Consider the following 18,170-nt stretch of genomic DNA (forward strand, 5'->3'; position numbering starts at 1 on the left):
GCTGCCAATAATTAGTATGCCCTTGGGAACAGGATGTGACATTCTGAGAAGCTAGAGAATTCTGTTCCTAGGATATAGTCTTTGGGGAATTGAAAAGGATCTTTGTGTCCATTTGATTCACTGCTTTTATTTTCTAGATGAGGAAACTGTGGTTCTGAGCTGTGATGTGACTGGCCTGAGAATGATCCACTTGTCAGTGGTAGTACCACCCTTCTCCCTCAAAACTTGCTGCCCCAGACTGCCTTGAATCTTGCAAAGGAGGTGAAGTTTGGAACTTGCATATACATTTGATGGAAAGATAACTCTTAGCAAAAAAAAAAAAAAATACCATTCCCTTGCTCACTGAAAATAACCTATGTCCCATATAATGAGAGCATAAAGAATGCCTGGGGCAAATAAGTCCTGAGCAGTATTAAAAATGATAAAAGTAGAAAGAGTTAACATTTTAACAAGCTTAGAATAAGAACCAAAGTGTTCTCTTCAGAGAATAAACTGGAGCCTATGGTTGTGTTGATGTATCTTAACAGTAGTATTTGTTCCCTTTTAGATAATGTTGCAGGGAAAAAACTTGAACCCACTCTAGTATTTTCCATTACAGGTGAAGCTGAGTGTAAACCAGAAGTTTATGTTGGCTCATATTTAAAATAGACTTAAGTGATTAATTCAACTTTTTCCTGTAAAGAAATGTTAGACACTAAAACATATCATTAAAATATCTCACATTTATGAATAAACCAAACTTTCAAAATAGCATTTAACAGTTAATAAAAGAGAAAAACTTCCATAAAAATTACTTACCAATGTAACTGCTTCATGAAAGAACAATACAAAACAGTACATTATTTCTGATGATAGTGGTTACTAAAGAGAAGTAGCTTCAGAAACAATCCATGATTTATATGTGCAGAAGATGCATATAGATTTATTATTTTGAATAACTCTTTTCTACATCACTAGTTCTTCCCAAGATAACTTTGGATTAGACTGTAGAACTATAAGAATGCACCTCTGAACTCGCTCATGTAAGAAAAAGTATACTGTCTTTTAAATTGTTATATTTATTTCCCTTGCACTAACTAATTTTTCCTTTAAGTTTCCTTAATACTCATGAGCAAGAGTGGTAGGAATATAAAAGCAAAGCATGGCAGAATGCAGATAAAACCAAAGGAAATTGCTTAAAGAAGCAAATTTAAAGAATAAGACCCAAGGAAGAATGATTCCTTTAGCACACTCAATGAATAGAAGGAAAGTTACTCAAGATACAGGGGGTTCAGACAGAAACTTCCAGGATGCATATTGAATCCCTTATTAATTCAACAGTACAAAAATACAGTGTGCTAAAATGAATACATTAAGCATGTGCAAAATTAGCTTGGTTTCCAAATTGTTTCTATGCAATATACAATATGGAAAATTTGAGGCCCAATTTTCAACATCTCCTTGTTAGTGGAGGTTGAGGAAAGCAAGAGTGTGAGGGCAACTGGTTTGTCCTTCCATTGAAGACCAACCTTCTTAGGTTTCTTTGTTTATATTTTTTTCAAATTTCAACGAAGCCAATTCAACTTGTGTGTACACCTGGGAAGGATAGGAAGTTCTAAGGCAGATGGCAATCTCACCTTGAGTAAGACCTACATGTTCATGGTGATGGGGAAAGGACCATATTTGTAATCATAGTATGATACTTTCCAGTTCTCAGGGTCTCCCTCAACTGTTCTGACAGAGAACCTGATCAGGATGTCAATGAAGGAGGGAAGACCACGGAAACTTTAGTTCAGGAATTTCTGCCCTGCATCCTACTCCCTAGCTCCAAGCTCAGGAGCAGTGATAATTTTGACAACTGCCCCAAAGCATTTGTCTCATGGCATCCTCTGCAACCCTTCATGCTCGTAGAAATACTTGAGTTAGGAGTGGAATTTACTACTTCTAGAAGTATGTGTATGGTAGCTGCCTCATCCTTGTTCCAAATTCTTTGATTTCCCTAACGTACTAGCCTGCCTTGCCAGTTTTATTTGGTAAAATGATACTCTTATTGAATCTCCCAAAATCTGGGTAGATTTTAGTCGACACACTTTTATAGGTTAGAAATGGAGGTTGGCTCTGTATTTTCTTCTCACATAAAAGAGTGGAGTGTATGTGTTAGGAGGGGTGTATTGTATGTGTGTGTGTGTGTGTGTGTGGCGAGAGCTATCACATCATTTTGATTTGTTAACTGCCTAAATCATTCTCCTTGATCTGATAATCTGTCAAAATTTAAAGTTGTATAGTTTCTTTTGAATTTCTCCAGCTTAGAGCCATGATTTTTCTTATGATGAAAAATGTTCAATGTGGAAAGCATCTCCCAAGCTCTTTATCTTGATGGTCTTCAAAACACCTGACAGGTGAACCTTGGCTAATCCAGCTATCCACTGGACACAGGTGGGGAAATCACATCAGATCAAAGAATGCCAAGATACACTTCAGTGTGCCCTCTAATGTATATAGAAAATGTAGATGATTCTTCTTTATTAATAGTTTGTACTTTGGCAGTTTCTATTTAATGAAAGCTTGACTTTAATTCCTTTCTGGGTGCACTTGCATTGATGCTAGTTAAGAAAGGAAAAAGAAAGAAAGAAAGAAAGAAAGAAAGAAAGAAAGAAAGAAAGAAAGAAAGAAAGAAAGAGAAGGAAGGAAAGAAGGAAGGAAGGAAAAAAGGAAGGAAGGAAGGAAAGAAAGAAGAAAGAAAGAAACAAAGAAAGAAAGGGAAAGAAAGAATGAAAGAAAGAAAGGAAGGAAGGAAGACACCTGCTGTTCAGCATTTCTGGATTTAGAGGGTTCTTAGGAAAGTAAAACAAATCTCCATGACAATAACTTGCCTTGACACTGGTGGCGCTGACTTAAAAATAACTGAAGATTTTTTTTATAGTGTGGAATACATTTCCACCAGATATGCTTACCAGGGTTGTGAAAAAGTAATGATAGTACTCAGTCATCATGCCCATGAACAGGATCTGCAAAAGAGAAATAAGAGATGAATCAGAAACAGAATTATAATAAGAAATCGATAATTAGTAGGTTGACTGCAATAGCTTGGAGACATAGAATAGGAAGGGGCTTTGGAAATCCATAGACCAAGTAGATCAGAAACCTGAGACAAACCAATGATTGATGTGGAGCTAGGATCCAGGCCACTGACCTCCATCCAATGCACTTTCAGTATGCTATGTTTGACCTTCATGGAAGTAATTGGTCTGACGATCAAATTTAAAATGAGTTTATGCTCAAAAAATTTTATATCTGGAGTTGTCCATAATGGCAGAGAGCTTTGCCTTTCCTACTCCCTGGGTTTCTGAGTAATCCCATGCTTAGATATATATTTTATTGATCTCCTTAGTTTTAGTACTTATCATAATGCCCCAGAGTAAAACTCATTAAATGTTAAATTGGCAATACTGATATGTAGATATATTTAAATGAGGATTTATAAATATGTATATCTCGGAAACCCTTCTCTCTATCCTTTTTCCATCTTATCCCATAGAGTGAGTAGGGGAAGAGAGGATTGTTTATAGATAGAAGGATGGCGATTATTTTTATACCAAGTCTCGCTGCCTCTTGATTCTGATTCTGTTACCTAATTGGGACCCTGACAGTTCCAAACATCCTGTGTATATTGTCTTTATTTGGTGGGGAGGGGCAAAAAGGAGGTAGACATAAAGGACAAGGGTTCTAGGTAGAGGTAGTTTCCTAAAACTGTGATTTTACTTTTGGATTCCTGAAAATGGTGTCCACTGAGAAGAAACAGTTGCAAATGCTTTGGAGATAAGATATTGTCATCAATCTTTTTTTTTTTTTTTAAACATCTTTATTGGGGTATAATTGCTTTACAATGGTGTGTTAGTTTCTGCTTTATAACAAAGTGAATCAGCTATACATATACATATGTTCCCATATGTCTTCCCTCTTGCATCTCCCTCCCTCTCACTCTCCCCATCCCACCCCTCCAGGATTTCCCAAAGCCCCGAGCTAATATCCCTGTGCCTTGCGGCTGCTTCCCCCTAACTATCTACCTTACTACGTTTGTTAGTGTGTATATGTCCATGACTCTCTCTCGCCCTGTCAAAACTCACCCTTCCCCCTCCCCATATCCTCAAGTCCATTCTCCAGTAGGTCTGCGTCTTTACTCCTGTCTTACCCCTAGGTTCTTCATGACATTTTTTCCCCTTAAATTCCATATATATGTGTTAGCATACGGTATTTGTCTTTTTCTTTCTGACTTACTTCACCCTGTATGACAGACTCTAGGTCTATCCATCTCATTACAAATAGCTCAATTTCATTTCTTTTTAAGGCTGAGTAATATTCCGTTGTGTATATGTGCCACATCTTCTTTATCCATTCGTCCGATGATGGGCGCTTAGGTTCTTTCCATCTCCGGGCTATTGTAAATAGAGCTGCAATGAACATTTTGGTACATGACTCTTTTTGAATTTTGGTTTTCTCAGGGTATATGCCCAGTAGTGGGATTGCTGGGTCATATGGTAATTCTATTTGTAGTTTTTTAAGGAACCTCCATACTGTTCTCCATAGTGGCTGAACCAATTCACATTCCCGTCATCAATCTTTTAAATCAAGAGTATCACCTTCCTTGGTGCAGGCACAAAGGACTGTTTGAGTGCTGTATTTTTGGTATTTGCATAGGATTCAGAAATGAAACTTTCAAGACAGTTTCCCCCACAACTCTGATATATTCTGGATGCAAATGAGAATCCCCTCTGGAAGTTTTAAAATCAGATATTCTTAGGCTCCATCCCAGAGACATCCAGAATTAGAATTTCTGAGAGTGGAGCTTCTGTATTTCACAGCAGTGGCTGATAATCACTGCTTTATGGAAAACATGTCCATTTGCATTAAGGAACAAGGACTTTCATAACTTCAGCTGAAGAGATGGATTGAAAAGTTCTTCAGAAAAGCAACACAAGTTATTGAAGTTCTTATAAGGTGTCTAAGATATGTAAACTAGAATGATTTTACATGAAAGGGGATAAAAAATGGAGAAGGTATTTGGAGACGGCATGTAACATACACGAGCACAAATCTGACACTTCTTATGCCCTCTCTGCTAACATGGAAACCAGAGGAATATTTGGTGAAATTGTAATGTCATGAAGGCAAGAAAAATGACAGGAAACTCTCTCTATGAATCATAAGCCCACAGTATGTAAGTCACTCCTATGGTGATAATAAGACCAGATGCACAAAAGGATTTTTAAAAGGGTAGGATTGCTTTAGGGCCATCAATAACATTGAAAATCATGCGTGGTGAGGTCTTATTAGCTGGTCTCTTATATCACTGGAGCATAAAGAGCTAACCTGCTGAGGTCAGTCAGGAATTCAATTTTTCATTTAGGTTGTTAGTATAATTGCAGGCAAGACTATCTCTTGAAAGGGAACTGGAAAGTTTTATGTCAAGATATAGACCTGGACACCGAGGTTTAAAATATTGTTGCTGAAAAAACACAAAGGCACCTGAGTTTCCAGCTTTTCACATGGGCTAATTTTTCTTTTTAAACTTTATTGTGGGGGCATTTGATCACCATTTGAGAGTATAGGCTTTTTTTTTTTAAGCAACCATTCAACTAATTATTATTATTTATAATTTCTGGAAGCAAATATTCATTTGATATGTCTCTTACTTAATGTTAGAAAAGAGTCATGCAGATGCAGTGAATAAATAACTAATGGACCTGCTTTTGTAGCAGAAAGAATCCTTGGACCTTCCAGATACACTTTTTATTTGATATACTAGAAAAGTCCCCGTTCTTGACTTTCCTACCTAGTGCCTGGGTCAGTGCTTCCTGGTTCTTCCCTTGAATTTCCTAGAAATGAAAATTAAGAAAAAAGTATAGTCATGGATCACTGAGCTGTCAGTTTTATGGACTCTCTAGGACACGGGTGAATGAGAAATTTTTAGATAGAAATAAAGCCAACAGCACCAAAGCTCTTTATAATGGTTTGTACACTGGTTGGGATTGGCTGCTCTGCTGTTAAATGGTTGTATACTTTATACTTTATAGCATTCACACCACGATTTTCTCTCTGCATGTTGGTATTTCAGCTAAAAGTCATTAACGGTTTAGGAAAATGTCATATCAAGATAAATGTCAGTTTTTCAAATAGTGTAATCATGATATGGGGATTTTTAAATGGTTCTTTGCAAAACTGACTTTTTCTTAACAAACACTACCTTGTTTGAATTTTTTTACTGTATTTTTCTGGATTGACCAGGAGGCACTGACTTAGGCAGTGTACACTTTACCAAGACAGTATTACTAGGAACTAGTTTTGCTCTATTTAAATCATTTTTAATGGTGCAAAACACATCACATCACACACACTAATAAGTAATAAATGTGGCTGTCAATACTATTTGTACTGATGGCACGTTCCCCTTAACTGCTTCCACCAATACTTTAATAATGGTTGTTTCCTAACAGAATTATTCTTATTAAATATCCCCTTGAAACCTTATTATTGACATAGATTGATAGACTGTAAAAACCTAGCCCTTTCAATAACATTTTATATCTATAGTAGGGATGTATTTAATACCTATTAGTCTTCTTGATTTTGGAAGACCCATAGTGTGGACTTCATTAGTGCCATTTCCAATTTTCCAATGTGATGTGATTGTATTTCCTGGCCCCTTGTGCTTGGGTGGAGCCATGCGCTGGTTTTGGCCAAGGAAGTGGGAAAGATACTGACATATGTCACCCTCCAGAGATCTCACTCACCCTGACAGGTGACTACCATGATTATCAGTGCCAGACAAGCCGTTTTTTTGTTTTTGTTTTTCTGAATAAATACAATTGTCTGTTTCATGAATACTTCAAGGTATGTCATGACTTTCTTTTGATTACTAGAGACTTTAGGGTCAAAATTGTGGGTCCTCCATTAGCAACTACTCAGGAACATAGGGTATATATTCTATGTGCTAATGCCATTCAGCTTTATGTTTTTCTTTAACTTTTCCTTTGGTACCAACTCTGTCCCTTTCTTAAAAAATATTTATGACTTTTTTTCAAATGTATTTTTCTAGGCTGCTTCAGTTCTTTGTATAATAAAGATATAACATGAATAAATTATCATGGTTGGGAGAAGCGGAATATTTTTTTTTTCCATAAAGAGAGATGAACAATTCAGATCTGATATAGCTGGGTTGGGTTAGGGTAACAAAAAGGCCTCTAACAAAATACCATTCATAGTTAATCATATTCTATGTCCTTGCAGAATCAATGATAAGAACTCAAAAGTTCTTGTAGATGGTGGTGGTTCATTTTACATGTCAACTTTACTGGGCCGAGGGGTGCCCAGATTAAACGTTATTTCTGGGTGTGTCTGTGAGGCTGTTTCCAGATGAAATAAGCTTTTGGGAGAGCAGGTGACTCTTCCCAATATGGTGGGCATCATCCAATCCACTGAGAGATTGATTAGAATAAAGAGGCAGAGGAAGAAGGAATTCACCCCTTTTCCTTCCTGCCTGACTGCCTAAGCTGGGACTTTGGCGTTCTCCTGCCCTTTGACTGAGATTTTCACCACTGACTCTTCTGATTTTCAGGCCTATAGTTTCCGACTGTAATTACACCACAGCATTTCTGGGTCTCTAGCTTGCAAATGGCAGACTGTGGGCCTTCTCAGTCTCCATAGTTAAGTGAATCAATTCTTCATAATAAATCTCTTCATATGTATTTCCTATGGGTTTTTCTGGAGAACCCTGGCTAATACAGAGAACAATACCAAAATACTAAAAGTCCTACATACTCTGCATATGTATGACATTCCTTTCTATCTAGATAACACAATCCTTAAATGAGTGAGGGGAAGAGAGGCTGACACCTACGTGAAGTCTTTCTCTGTATTATGCTATTATGGAAATGTCACAGACTATTCTATTGTTTCAGTGGCTAGAAAATAATTACTGCTTTTCTTTCTTTTGTAGTCAAAATGAATCATCAGAAAGCAGAATAAAACTCATTGGCATCTTTACTCTTGTCCTGCCCCCTAGGTTCATCAGAACCATTTTTTTCTTTTTAGATTCCATGTATATGTGTTAGCATATGGTATTTGTTTTTCTCCTTCTGACTTACTTCACTCTGTATGACAGACTCTAGGTCCATCCACCTCACTACAAATAACTCAGTTTTGAGGATGGACTTGAGGACACAGGGCGGGGGAAGGGGAAGCTGGGACGAAGTGAGAGAGTGGCATGGACATATATACACTATCAAATGTAAAATAGATAGCTAGTGGGGAGCAGCTGCATAGCACAGGGAGATCAGCTCGGTGCTTTGTGACCACCTAGAGGGGTGGGATAGGGAGGGTGGGAGGGAGTCGCTAGAGGGAGGAGATATGGAGATATATGTATACATATAGCTGATTCACTTTGTTGTACAGCAGAAACTAACACACCATTGTAAAGCAATTATACTCTAATAAGCACGCTAAAAAAAAAAAGAACTCATTTGCAGTTGACTCCTGGAAGGACAACTCTAATGACCCCACTGTTATCAAGGTTCTCTGAAGCACAGTTGTTGTTCACTAACTATGATGTCTCCACATTTGCCCAGCTGTTTTCTGGAGTTTTTACAATAGAACTCTCATGGCCTTGTTCACAGTAGTATTGATTCTTCCTGGTCAAGCTCTGTTGTTCTTTGCAAAGACGATCTTTTGGATTTAGATGAGTAAATGTATCACATACAGCCTGAGCATCACAAAGACCATATTTTAGTTTGTCTTGAGAACTCTCATCCAAGTCTAGATGAAGAGAGTTTGTGGAGTCTAATTCCTATGGTTGGTGACAGAGTTGGTCTATAAGACACTTGGAAAGTCTCTGAGAAAAATCTTCCCATAACATGTCCTGGTATAAAGACGCCTATGTCACATTTCAACAGGATCATTTTCCTGAAGGCAATGCAGAGCTATGGAGACAGCAATTCTCCACAAACTCTCAGCATCCATTGCTAAAAGCAATTCATACCTCACAAATAATTGGCATAATGCTGCTATCATCGTAGCAGAAACTTGAAATGGAACCTGGAGTGCTCCTAAGCATTTTTGAGGGATTCTTATAATATTTATAAGGGTTTTTATTACCACATCTTTCCATTGAAAAATAGGTGTATTAGAAGTTTATATTGACTAATCTAAAGTGTATTGTTCCTTTTATAGCCTTCTCAGTATCAGGATAAATTCTAAACCATCAGACATGATTTCTAGTCAATAATTTCAAGGGAACAACTTCCAAATATGTGACATACAATGTGGCTAAAATAATGTTTTTACCTCAAGATAGAAATAAGTTATTTCAGCATAAAATAAATCTTCAGGAAGCCAGTTGAATAATATCAAGTCTCAGAGAAGCAGTTTTAAGAAGAAAGTTTGAGCTCTAGGATGTAGCTCTTTCTCACATGCCAACTGTGGTACTTTAGGCTGCAATTGCGCTATCCTCTGAGCAGAATGCTCCTTTGGAAACATACTTTTTAATATTTGTCACCAGTAGAACAAGCTAGGTAACTTAGGCCTTTAGATCAATCTTTATTGATGCAAAAAAAGACACTCATAGAACACTGAATGACTGTAACATATCTACAAAGGTAACAGTGGAGTGTATGGAAAATAGCACTGGATCCCTGAAAACCCTGACATGTAGAAAACTACCCATATCCTTATGGAGTAGGATGAATAATGGCCCCTTAAAAATGTCCACATCCTAATTTCCAGAATCTGCTAATATGTTACTTTACATGGCCAAAGAACTTTGCAGATGTGAATAAGTTAAGGATCTTAGTTTATGGGGAATTACTCTGGATTATCCATGTGGACCCAGTGTAATCACAAGGGTTCTTATAAGATGGAAGCAGATGGTCAGAAGGCAGAGAGGTGATGTGAAGATGGAAACAGAGGGAATTAAAGGCAATGTGATGTGGGACCACAAGCCAAGGAATGAGGACAGCTTCTAGAAGCTGGAAAAGACAAGGAATTAGATATTCCCTGAATCCTTCAGAAGGAAAATAGCCCTGTCAACAGCTTGATTTTAGACTTCTGACCTCCAGAATTGTAAAAGAGTAAATTTTTATTGTTTAAGCCACTACATTTGTGATAATTTGTTACAGCAGCAATATGAAACCAACACTCCACATTTGCTCATCTTTCTGGGATTATGGCCTATGAGATTGCACAATTTTGGTGTTTTGATATCAAGAGCATGTATCAAGAGGAAAAGTGACTTGTTTGAAGTTGAAAACTTTCTAAATTTCTTTGTGCCTCTCCATTCATGTACATATACTAACCACATGCATGTACACAGATACAGCTACTCACAAAGAGTCTAGGGTTTTCCTTCCATTTGAAGATAGTGCTATGCCATTTACAAACCCAGGCCACTTTCCTCCTGCCTCCAAGTGAAATCAAAGGAAAGCAAAGAGTATTCCACACAGTGTAGGTGAATGGAATAGCTGCACTATTTGAGAGTGTCTTTCAGTCTTAATTCCTTTATAAGCTTCTCTCTCCAGAGGTATGGTCAGAAGAAGAAGGGAAGCTGATACTAATAGATATTAATAAATGGAGTGGAGCCCAATGGGGTTTAGTTTAGCTTCAGAAGATAATCTTACTAGAAGAGCCACATGGCATCATCCAGGTGCACAGCAGAAGAGACTATGCTATTTAAGGAGTACAGTTTGCTGACAACAGAGCAGGAAAAAAAGATTTCCCCTAGCAGAATGAAATAGGCAACGTGGCAAATAGGAGAGAGTGGAGCTTTTGGAGGATTACATGAACTCAAAGAATAAACTCTCTGCAACATCCAAGGGAAATTGGTGGAAATATGAGGTATAAGAAAGACTACAGTAGAAGAAAAGTTTTAACAGAAAAGAACTGAACGAATCTTGAAGTTGGAAATTTAACAGAGAATATGTTGCATACACTGTAATCTTTGTGCAATAAGCTTCTTTGGTAATGGTGGTAATAAAAACTATATCTCAAATTTGCCTGAGCGTGACCTTTGGAGGGAGAGATTAGTCATGTAGTCACTAAATGGTGGTCTTGCTGGTCTCATGATATCTCTGTACCACAATAAAGTTATCATAATTTTGGTCTTGTTTCTCAGATTTTTGGCTTTTTAGATGACTTTATTTTGTCAATTTATCTAGTAGCTATCAGGCTTAGAAAACAATTATTTTTATCAGTGTTTCTCAGTGCATTAGTATCTCCAAAGAACTCTTTGAAAACACCCATGACTGTACCCTATCCCTAAATATTCTGATTTATTTGGTCTAGGGTATGTTCTAGGCATTGGTATCTGTGACACCAAGACTCTCCAGGTGATACTTACATACAGCCAGAGCTGAGAACCACTGATTTATATTAACCAAACTCGTATTTTAAAGGGATAACAATAATGATCAAAACTACTATTTGATGAGTGTTACAACATGTCCACTGCTGTAACAGGTTCTTTATCTACTATTGGGGAGGAAGTGTTACCCCCAGTTTATAGATGTGAGCATAGTTATAGTACTTGAACCCAGGTTTGATTTCAATCCTGGGCTCTTTGTGCTTTATTTATAATAGGAGGTATATATGGGAGGAAAGTCAGTAATTTGTACAAAGTCTTTCTGTACTTTGAGAACCCAAATAAAAACATATGGTTCTTTGGTGAGAGCAAAGTTAGAAGGACAGGAATTGGATCTTTATCTTAAGGAATGAATCCATCAAGCCAAGAGAGCTTGATAAGTTGCCCCTCTATTCTTGTTCAGAGAGCTGGCTCTCATTATAAAAGGTTGTACCATGGGTGATGCTGCAGGTATTATGAGGAGCCTCACTCACTTTTCCTCTTTCTGTCAGGAATTCAGACCTACATAGCTCTTCTATTATAACATCTCTTTAGATATTAGAATTAATTAGATTCCAATTTTAAATCCCTTTAGTGATCTTTCAGGGAGAACTTTGGCCTCTTTAATGGGGTCAGCTTTCATGAAGAAAAGGTAGTTTGGGACTTTCTTGGTGGTTTGGAGTCAGCCTGCCAATGCAGTGGACACGGGTTTGAGCCCTGGTCCGGGAGGATCCCATCTGCTGCAGAGCAACTGGGCACCTGCGCCACAACTGCTGAGCCTGCGTGCTGCAGCTGCTGAGGCTGGCACACCTGAAGCCCGTGCTCCGCAACGGGAGGGGAGGGGCATCTCAGTGAGAGGTCCGTGCACCGCAGCGGAGACCCAACACAGCCAAAAATAAATAAATAAATAGATAAATAAATTTAAATCTTCAGAAAAGTAAAAAAAAAAAAAGAGTACTGCTTTAAAAAAAAAGGAAAGGATAGTTTGTAAAAAAAATTGTAATGCAATTGTTAAAATTGTGTGATACACATAATAATAGATATTTTTGTGTGCTTGATGTTATAATGGCAGTGGACACAAGGTGCTTAGGGCTTTGCATGGCATGCTAAACAATGCGGGCTTTATACTTAAGGCAATAAGGGGGTGGGGTGGGCACTCAGGAATTTCAAACTTGAGAGGTGTAAGATCAGATATTTTATTTAAAATGAACAGTTTTTGAGGTCACATGGAGGCTGGGTAGAGAAAAGGAGAGGGAGGGGACTTGTGACTGAGAGGTCAATTGTTCTAGCACAGGAGGAAGATGATGAAAGTGATGGAGAAAAGGAGGTAGGATCAGAAGCATATTTAGAAGGCAGAATCTACAGCATTTGGTAACTAATAAATAGGAAAGGTGAGGGAGAGTCAAGGAGATTTCCAGGTTTCTGGCTTGAGTAATCGAATGGTATTTCTGGTTGGTGGGGGAAAGGATGAGTAGGAAGATGCAATATGTTAAGTCTGGCATGGAGATTTAATGACATCAGATGAGATTCTCATAAGGTTGTGAGACTTGATAATTCAGACTGAAAGGAGGTTTGGGAACCACTATTGTGATATGATAGAGGAGGTGATGCAGTGATAGAGTTCGGATTGGGAAGCACTGTGTCACTCTTGTAGTTGGATACCATATCACTAATAATACTGACGATGCTAATCCATAGCGTGTGGAATACTTCATGCATCAGTGGTGGACTGCTTAGTGCCTTATAGGCATTGCCACATTTAACATTTCTCAAAACAGCGTGAGCTATGGGTTATGACATTCCTATTTTACAGATGCAGCAAAGAACAAATAACTAAGTCCTCTACTAAATAATCTCATTCAATACATTGAAGTTTTTCACAGCACTTTATTCTCCCTTTACCCTGGCACAGTCTTTAGCACATAGAAAACAGCCAATACATGTCAACTGAATAAATGGTGACATTTAGATCTTACAGGATCATGCTTATAACAGAAAGGATGTGGCTAACAGTCACGGAGAAAGTAGGGTGGAGGGATCTTTTTGATAAAATCTTGCATCTATGAAGGGTTGAAGAAGCAGGTGTGGTTAACATAATGAAGTGACTTTTAACTTACGTCAGTCTTCAGCCTTCTTTAGGGAATCAGATAGAAGCTATGGATCTTTTCCCCTGAGAAAGTCATGCCGAGGGGCACAGACATCCTCAAAATTTTGAATAGAGCTGAGGATCACTGATCCTGCTACAGGCTTAAGACATGCTTTTTGTTATACACGTCTTCAAATTCCTTACATGATTCCTTTTAAATTACCCCCACCTTTCCTGCAAAGATAATTTCTTATTGCCTATTACAGCCAAATTTTGATGTAGCTGGAATAAAGCATTAGAGCATTTCTGAGGCACATATGTGATTTTTATTACCTCTCAATTTGGATTGAAACAAATCTAAGTCATTTTCCAAATCTACTCATTGGAGGCTTTAGAGCATCCTCAAAAGGGCATCCTGTACACTAAGAATACAAACAAATTGCAAACCCTTTCAGTAAATTTTTGATTATTCATAGAGGTCAATTAATTCTTGTGTATATTAATAACATACTCACATCTATGAACTTCTCTTTATAATCCAAACAATGTGCTCAGGAAATGTAAAGAGATTTTAATATCAGCCTGAGAGAAACATAATTAGAATAGGAATGTGCTGTCAAAAAAATTATATAACAAACTGCAAATTATCATCCAGTTAGTATAAACTGAGATTCATCATGATTACATTGTCAGGATTTATCCAAAGTAATGAACTTCTCATCAATTAAGTATCTCAAAGACTACCAAAGGATTCTAAAAAACCTTACAAAAGAATGAACTGCTTAATTATTTCCCCATTTCTTTGAAAGCCTACTAAGTACAAGGCAATGTGCAAGTTCTTTATGTCTAGATGTTAATAAGAGGATTCTTGATTGCTTGTATGCATGGAAGCTCAGAGCTGAAGGGAAGCTTAGCAACAGTTAGAATCTAATCCAACAATCCTATTTTACAGGTGAGGTGACTGGGTCTCAGAAAAACAAACAGACTTGCTCAAAGTAGCATATTAAGACGGGCTAAGAAACTTAGATCAGAGGCACATTAGATCCTGGTTTGAAATTCCAGCCTTGCTATTGAGTGTATGGTCTGGAACCTCATTCTTCTCATCTGTAACATGGGATATTTGGAGGCAGTAAATAGATAACACTTCAGTCAAATACATAGCCTATTCTGGCACACAATGACTACCCAATAAATGGCATTTATTTTATCCTATTAGGGGAAAAGCAGAGTTTGCAACTGCATCTCCCAACTTTCAGTCTAAGACTCTAGTCACAGTCCCCTACTGCTTTAGAAATTAGCTTCATGGTCTCCAACCAGTAAATTGGCATTAGATAGCTAAACTCTTGTGACATGCATTTTCAAGGTCTCTTTTTGCCTTAAGGTGGCAGAGATTTGGGGTTTTGTTGTTGTTTTAATTGTTGTATCTTTATCACCTTCAATCAGTGCTCAACAAGTATGTGTTGAATGAAAAAATGAATTTCTTTACTATGTCCCCACCACATTCACTACTTGGCTTCACTATAAACAACATTTCTTGAACTAGAGATGATTGGATGTTTGAGAATCAAGGAAATAACACATCCAAGAAGTATGAAGCTTAACTAAAATGTGTTCCAGGTTCCATTACTTGGAGAATCAGTTGACTTCTTGCTGTACATAACAGTAGTAGAATAGGATACTTTCTTTTCCTTTTAAATCCTGAGATAAGTTTCAAATCTCAGCTTAGCCACTTTCTGGCTCTGTGACTTTGGGCAAGTTACAAAATCTCTCTGAAATCTGTCAGTTTCTTGTATGCAGAATTTTCTCATAAAAATTAAATGAGTGATGCATTTCACTTGCTTAGCACAGTGCCTGGCACAAAATAAGTGTTGAGTAAAATGTAGCCCTAAGGTCTTTGGCTTATTTTATGTGTTTATGAGTAGAAGTAATAGACTTGGGGATCTGACTTAGCTGGTGCAGGTTCCAAACACAGAATTGCAACCTTTTAGCACATCACAGCTGTACTGCTTGACTTGATGTTTTCTGTCCTAAGAGATGAAGGCTGATGGTACTTCTGTCCTGTGAAAACATGAAATGAAACCCATCTACCTCTGCTTGCCTTGGTCAGAGATGTTAGGCATAACTTATATGGGGACAAAAATCTATGCACAAAATTATTTGATTAATCAGCATTGCCATTGCACTTAGCAGAGGGAAGCCAAGCGTTTAAGAAATACATTTTCTGCCTGGTCTTGTTTTTATGTTAATTGAAACAAAAGAAAAGAAAAAAAAAGAAACAAAAGCACACAAATGTTGACAGGAGAAAATGCAATATAATTCTACAAAATATTTTGGTACTAAAATGTTCTATGGAGGCTAATGGCTCAATTATAGCTTAATGCTCATTGCCACGAGTGTTGAAGGAGGTAAAACATCTCCCCTCTGATGCACTTGTTCATGTAAACAAGATAGCAGTTTTCCTGAGTCAGAAACAGTATGTTCGTGCTCATCCACTGGCCCCTCTCTAGCTCAGGGAATTGGCCCAGCTCTGAAACAGCTTCCCTGCTAGATGAAGCACCACTGCATCCCTTCCCTCCCTATCAGAGACACATTAGGTTTCACTGTGCTTGAAGTAGTGACCTGCTTCCTCAATCCTATTACAGGATTTGAAAACGACTCTGCAGTTCTCCAAAGAGGCAAATTTATTTTCAGGAAGGAGAATCATTAGCTCAAATGCATTACAGTTCTTAATAATACAGAATTTCAGGGTTGAATGAAACCTTCCTTTTGAGGAAACTGAGGCACAGAGAAGTGACTTGTTCAAATGTGCTTGGCAGAGTTGAGAGTTCAGCATACTGAGTAGAGTGGAAGAAAGGTGATTTGGGAGATTACTGATTAAGAGCTTCTAAGCACAGTTCTTGGATCATTCATTTCATCTATTCATTCAACATAGATGTATTGGTCACTCGTTGTGTGTCAAATAATGTAATAGATGTTGGGGATTTGGGAGAACAAGACAAAGAAAGCTCCCATCCTCTTGGAGTTTACAGTATAGTAGGGGATAGAGATAACAAATGAATCAATGTCCTTAATTAATTATAGATTTTTATTAGGGTTACAGAGCAACTAAGTAGAGTGCAAGGTCATAAGGAATGAGAAAATAGTTTCTTCTCCTTTATCTCCCAAGAGTTAATCATGAAGGCTTAGGTGAGGCAGACTTTGGAAAAGAATGTTCCAGGTGTTGGCAACTGCAAGTGCAAAGGCCATAAAGTAGGGAAAGGAGGGCATATTACATGACCAGGCAGAGTGCCCTTGAAATAGTGTATTGGAAGCTGGAGGCTGGCAGGGAGGCTGGAGGGGGCGGATGGGTCACATAATGCAGGCCACAGATTTTCGCATTAAAAGCATGCTCAGTAGATAAAATTAACACTGTCCCTGAGCTTCAATTTTCATTTCCAGAAAAAAAAAAAAAAGATAGTACTAATTATATCAATGATTATTATGTCAATTAAAGGAGATGGTTGCTTATCACCCAGCATGGCACTAGGCACATGTTAGGAATTCCCTACCCAGAGTCCTCCTACCCTGTGCCTCACCTTTATTTGTTTTGCTTTTGTTTTTGTTTCTTTGGCTGCACTGTGTGGCATGCAGGATCTTAGTTCCCCTGCAGTGGCAGCGCAGAGACCTCACCACTGGACTGCCAGGGAATTCCCCTGTGCCTCAGCCTTAAATTCATCTTCCATCAGCCACTCCCTTGGGAGAACCATACTCAGAGTGAAGTGGATGGTGAGCCATCAGTGGGAAGACAGAGGGACGTGGGGGGTGTGGGAGTGAGGAGGGGCTGGGGACCTGGGATTTCCACATTAAAGACAGGCTAAGGAGAGATCAGCATCCTCTAAAAGCAGCAGGATGCCTGCTGGGAGGTGATGCATGGACAGAGAGAGAAGAAGACATGCAGTGACCTGACGGGTCCCATGTGTGGGCTGCTGGTTTTTGGGGCCACTCTCAGACTGCAGAAATTTACAAAGACCATTTCTTATTATAAGAGCCGTGTTCCCCTGTAGCCTTATCAAGTCTTGACATTTGAATTTCTAACTAATTTGGGGGAAATAAATTTTCAGATTTTCATCATATAGTAGTTGTTAAATATGAATAGAAATAATCACTTTGCTGAAGTGATTATCATGCCCAAGAATAATTATAGACTTTTCCCCAATTTTTACTTTTAGATAAATGTCAAATATCTTCTTTAAAGTGCATTTGATTTATTTTTTCTTAAGAATCATTAAAAACTAGTAAAATATGATGAAGGTGCAGGGAAGTACACGGAAATAATGGGAAATGTGCATGAGAAGAAAGATACATTGACCTGGCAGAGAAAATTTTCTCAGCAGTGATTTTAGTCACCAAAAAAGTAAAAGCTATTAATACTAATTTCATCTAAAGGAGACCAGCAGCGAGTGGTTGTGTTTTCCCCGGACATTTCTGGAAGCCTAGTTCAGAATGGTTATCCATTATGAAATGGGGGCCCGATATGGTAAAGTAGGCATTCAGGATCTGAGATCATAGGGCAGGCTGGCTATTCAGAGAATGACCTTGTATGAGACACTTAACCTATCTGAGCTTCAGTTTTCTCAACTCTGAAGTGAGAATACCAAATTTACTTCAGGATAAACTGAGATGACATACAGGGTGCGAGGCACCATCTTTGGTACCTCAGTAAAAGATATAGGTCTCTTT

At 38.1% G+C, this 18,170-nt stretch overlaps 1 protein-coding gene across 8 annotated transcripts in view; it reads right to left on the reverse strand.

Annotated features, from left to right (window-relative positions):
* Positions 1-18,170, reverse strand: part of GRIK1 (glutamate ionotropic receptor kainate type subunit 1) — a 427,625-nt gene that overhangs the window by 122,163 nt on the left and 287,292 nt on the right. For all 8 annotated transcript variants that reach the window (XM_032630340.1, XM_032630338.1, XM_032630343.1 and 5 more), the window contains one exon: positions 2,934-2,987. In XM_032630340.1, the coding sequence (XP_032486231.1) occupies positions 2,934-2,987 (54 nt within the window). The remainder of the gene's footprint in view (positions 1-2,933; positions 2,988-18,170) is intronic.

Source organism: Phocoena sinus, chromosome 4, assembly GCF_008692025.1.
Source record: "Phocoena sinus isolate mPhoSin1 chromosome 4, mPhoSin1.pri, whole genome shotgun sequence".
In the NCBI taxonomy this organism is placed as follows: Eukaryota; Metazoa; Chordata; class Mammalia; order Artiodactyla; family Phocoenidae; genus Phocoena; species Phocoena sinus.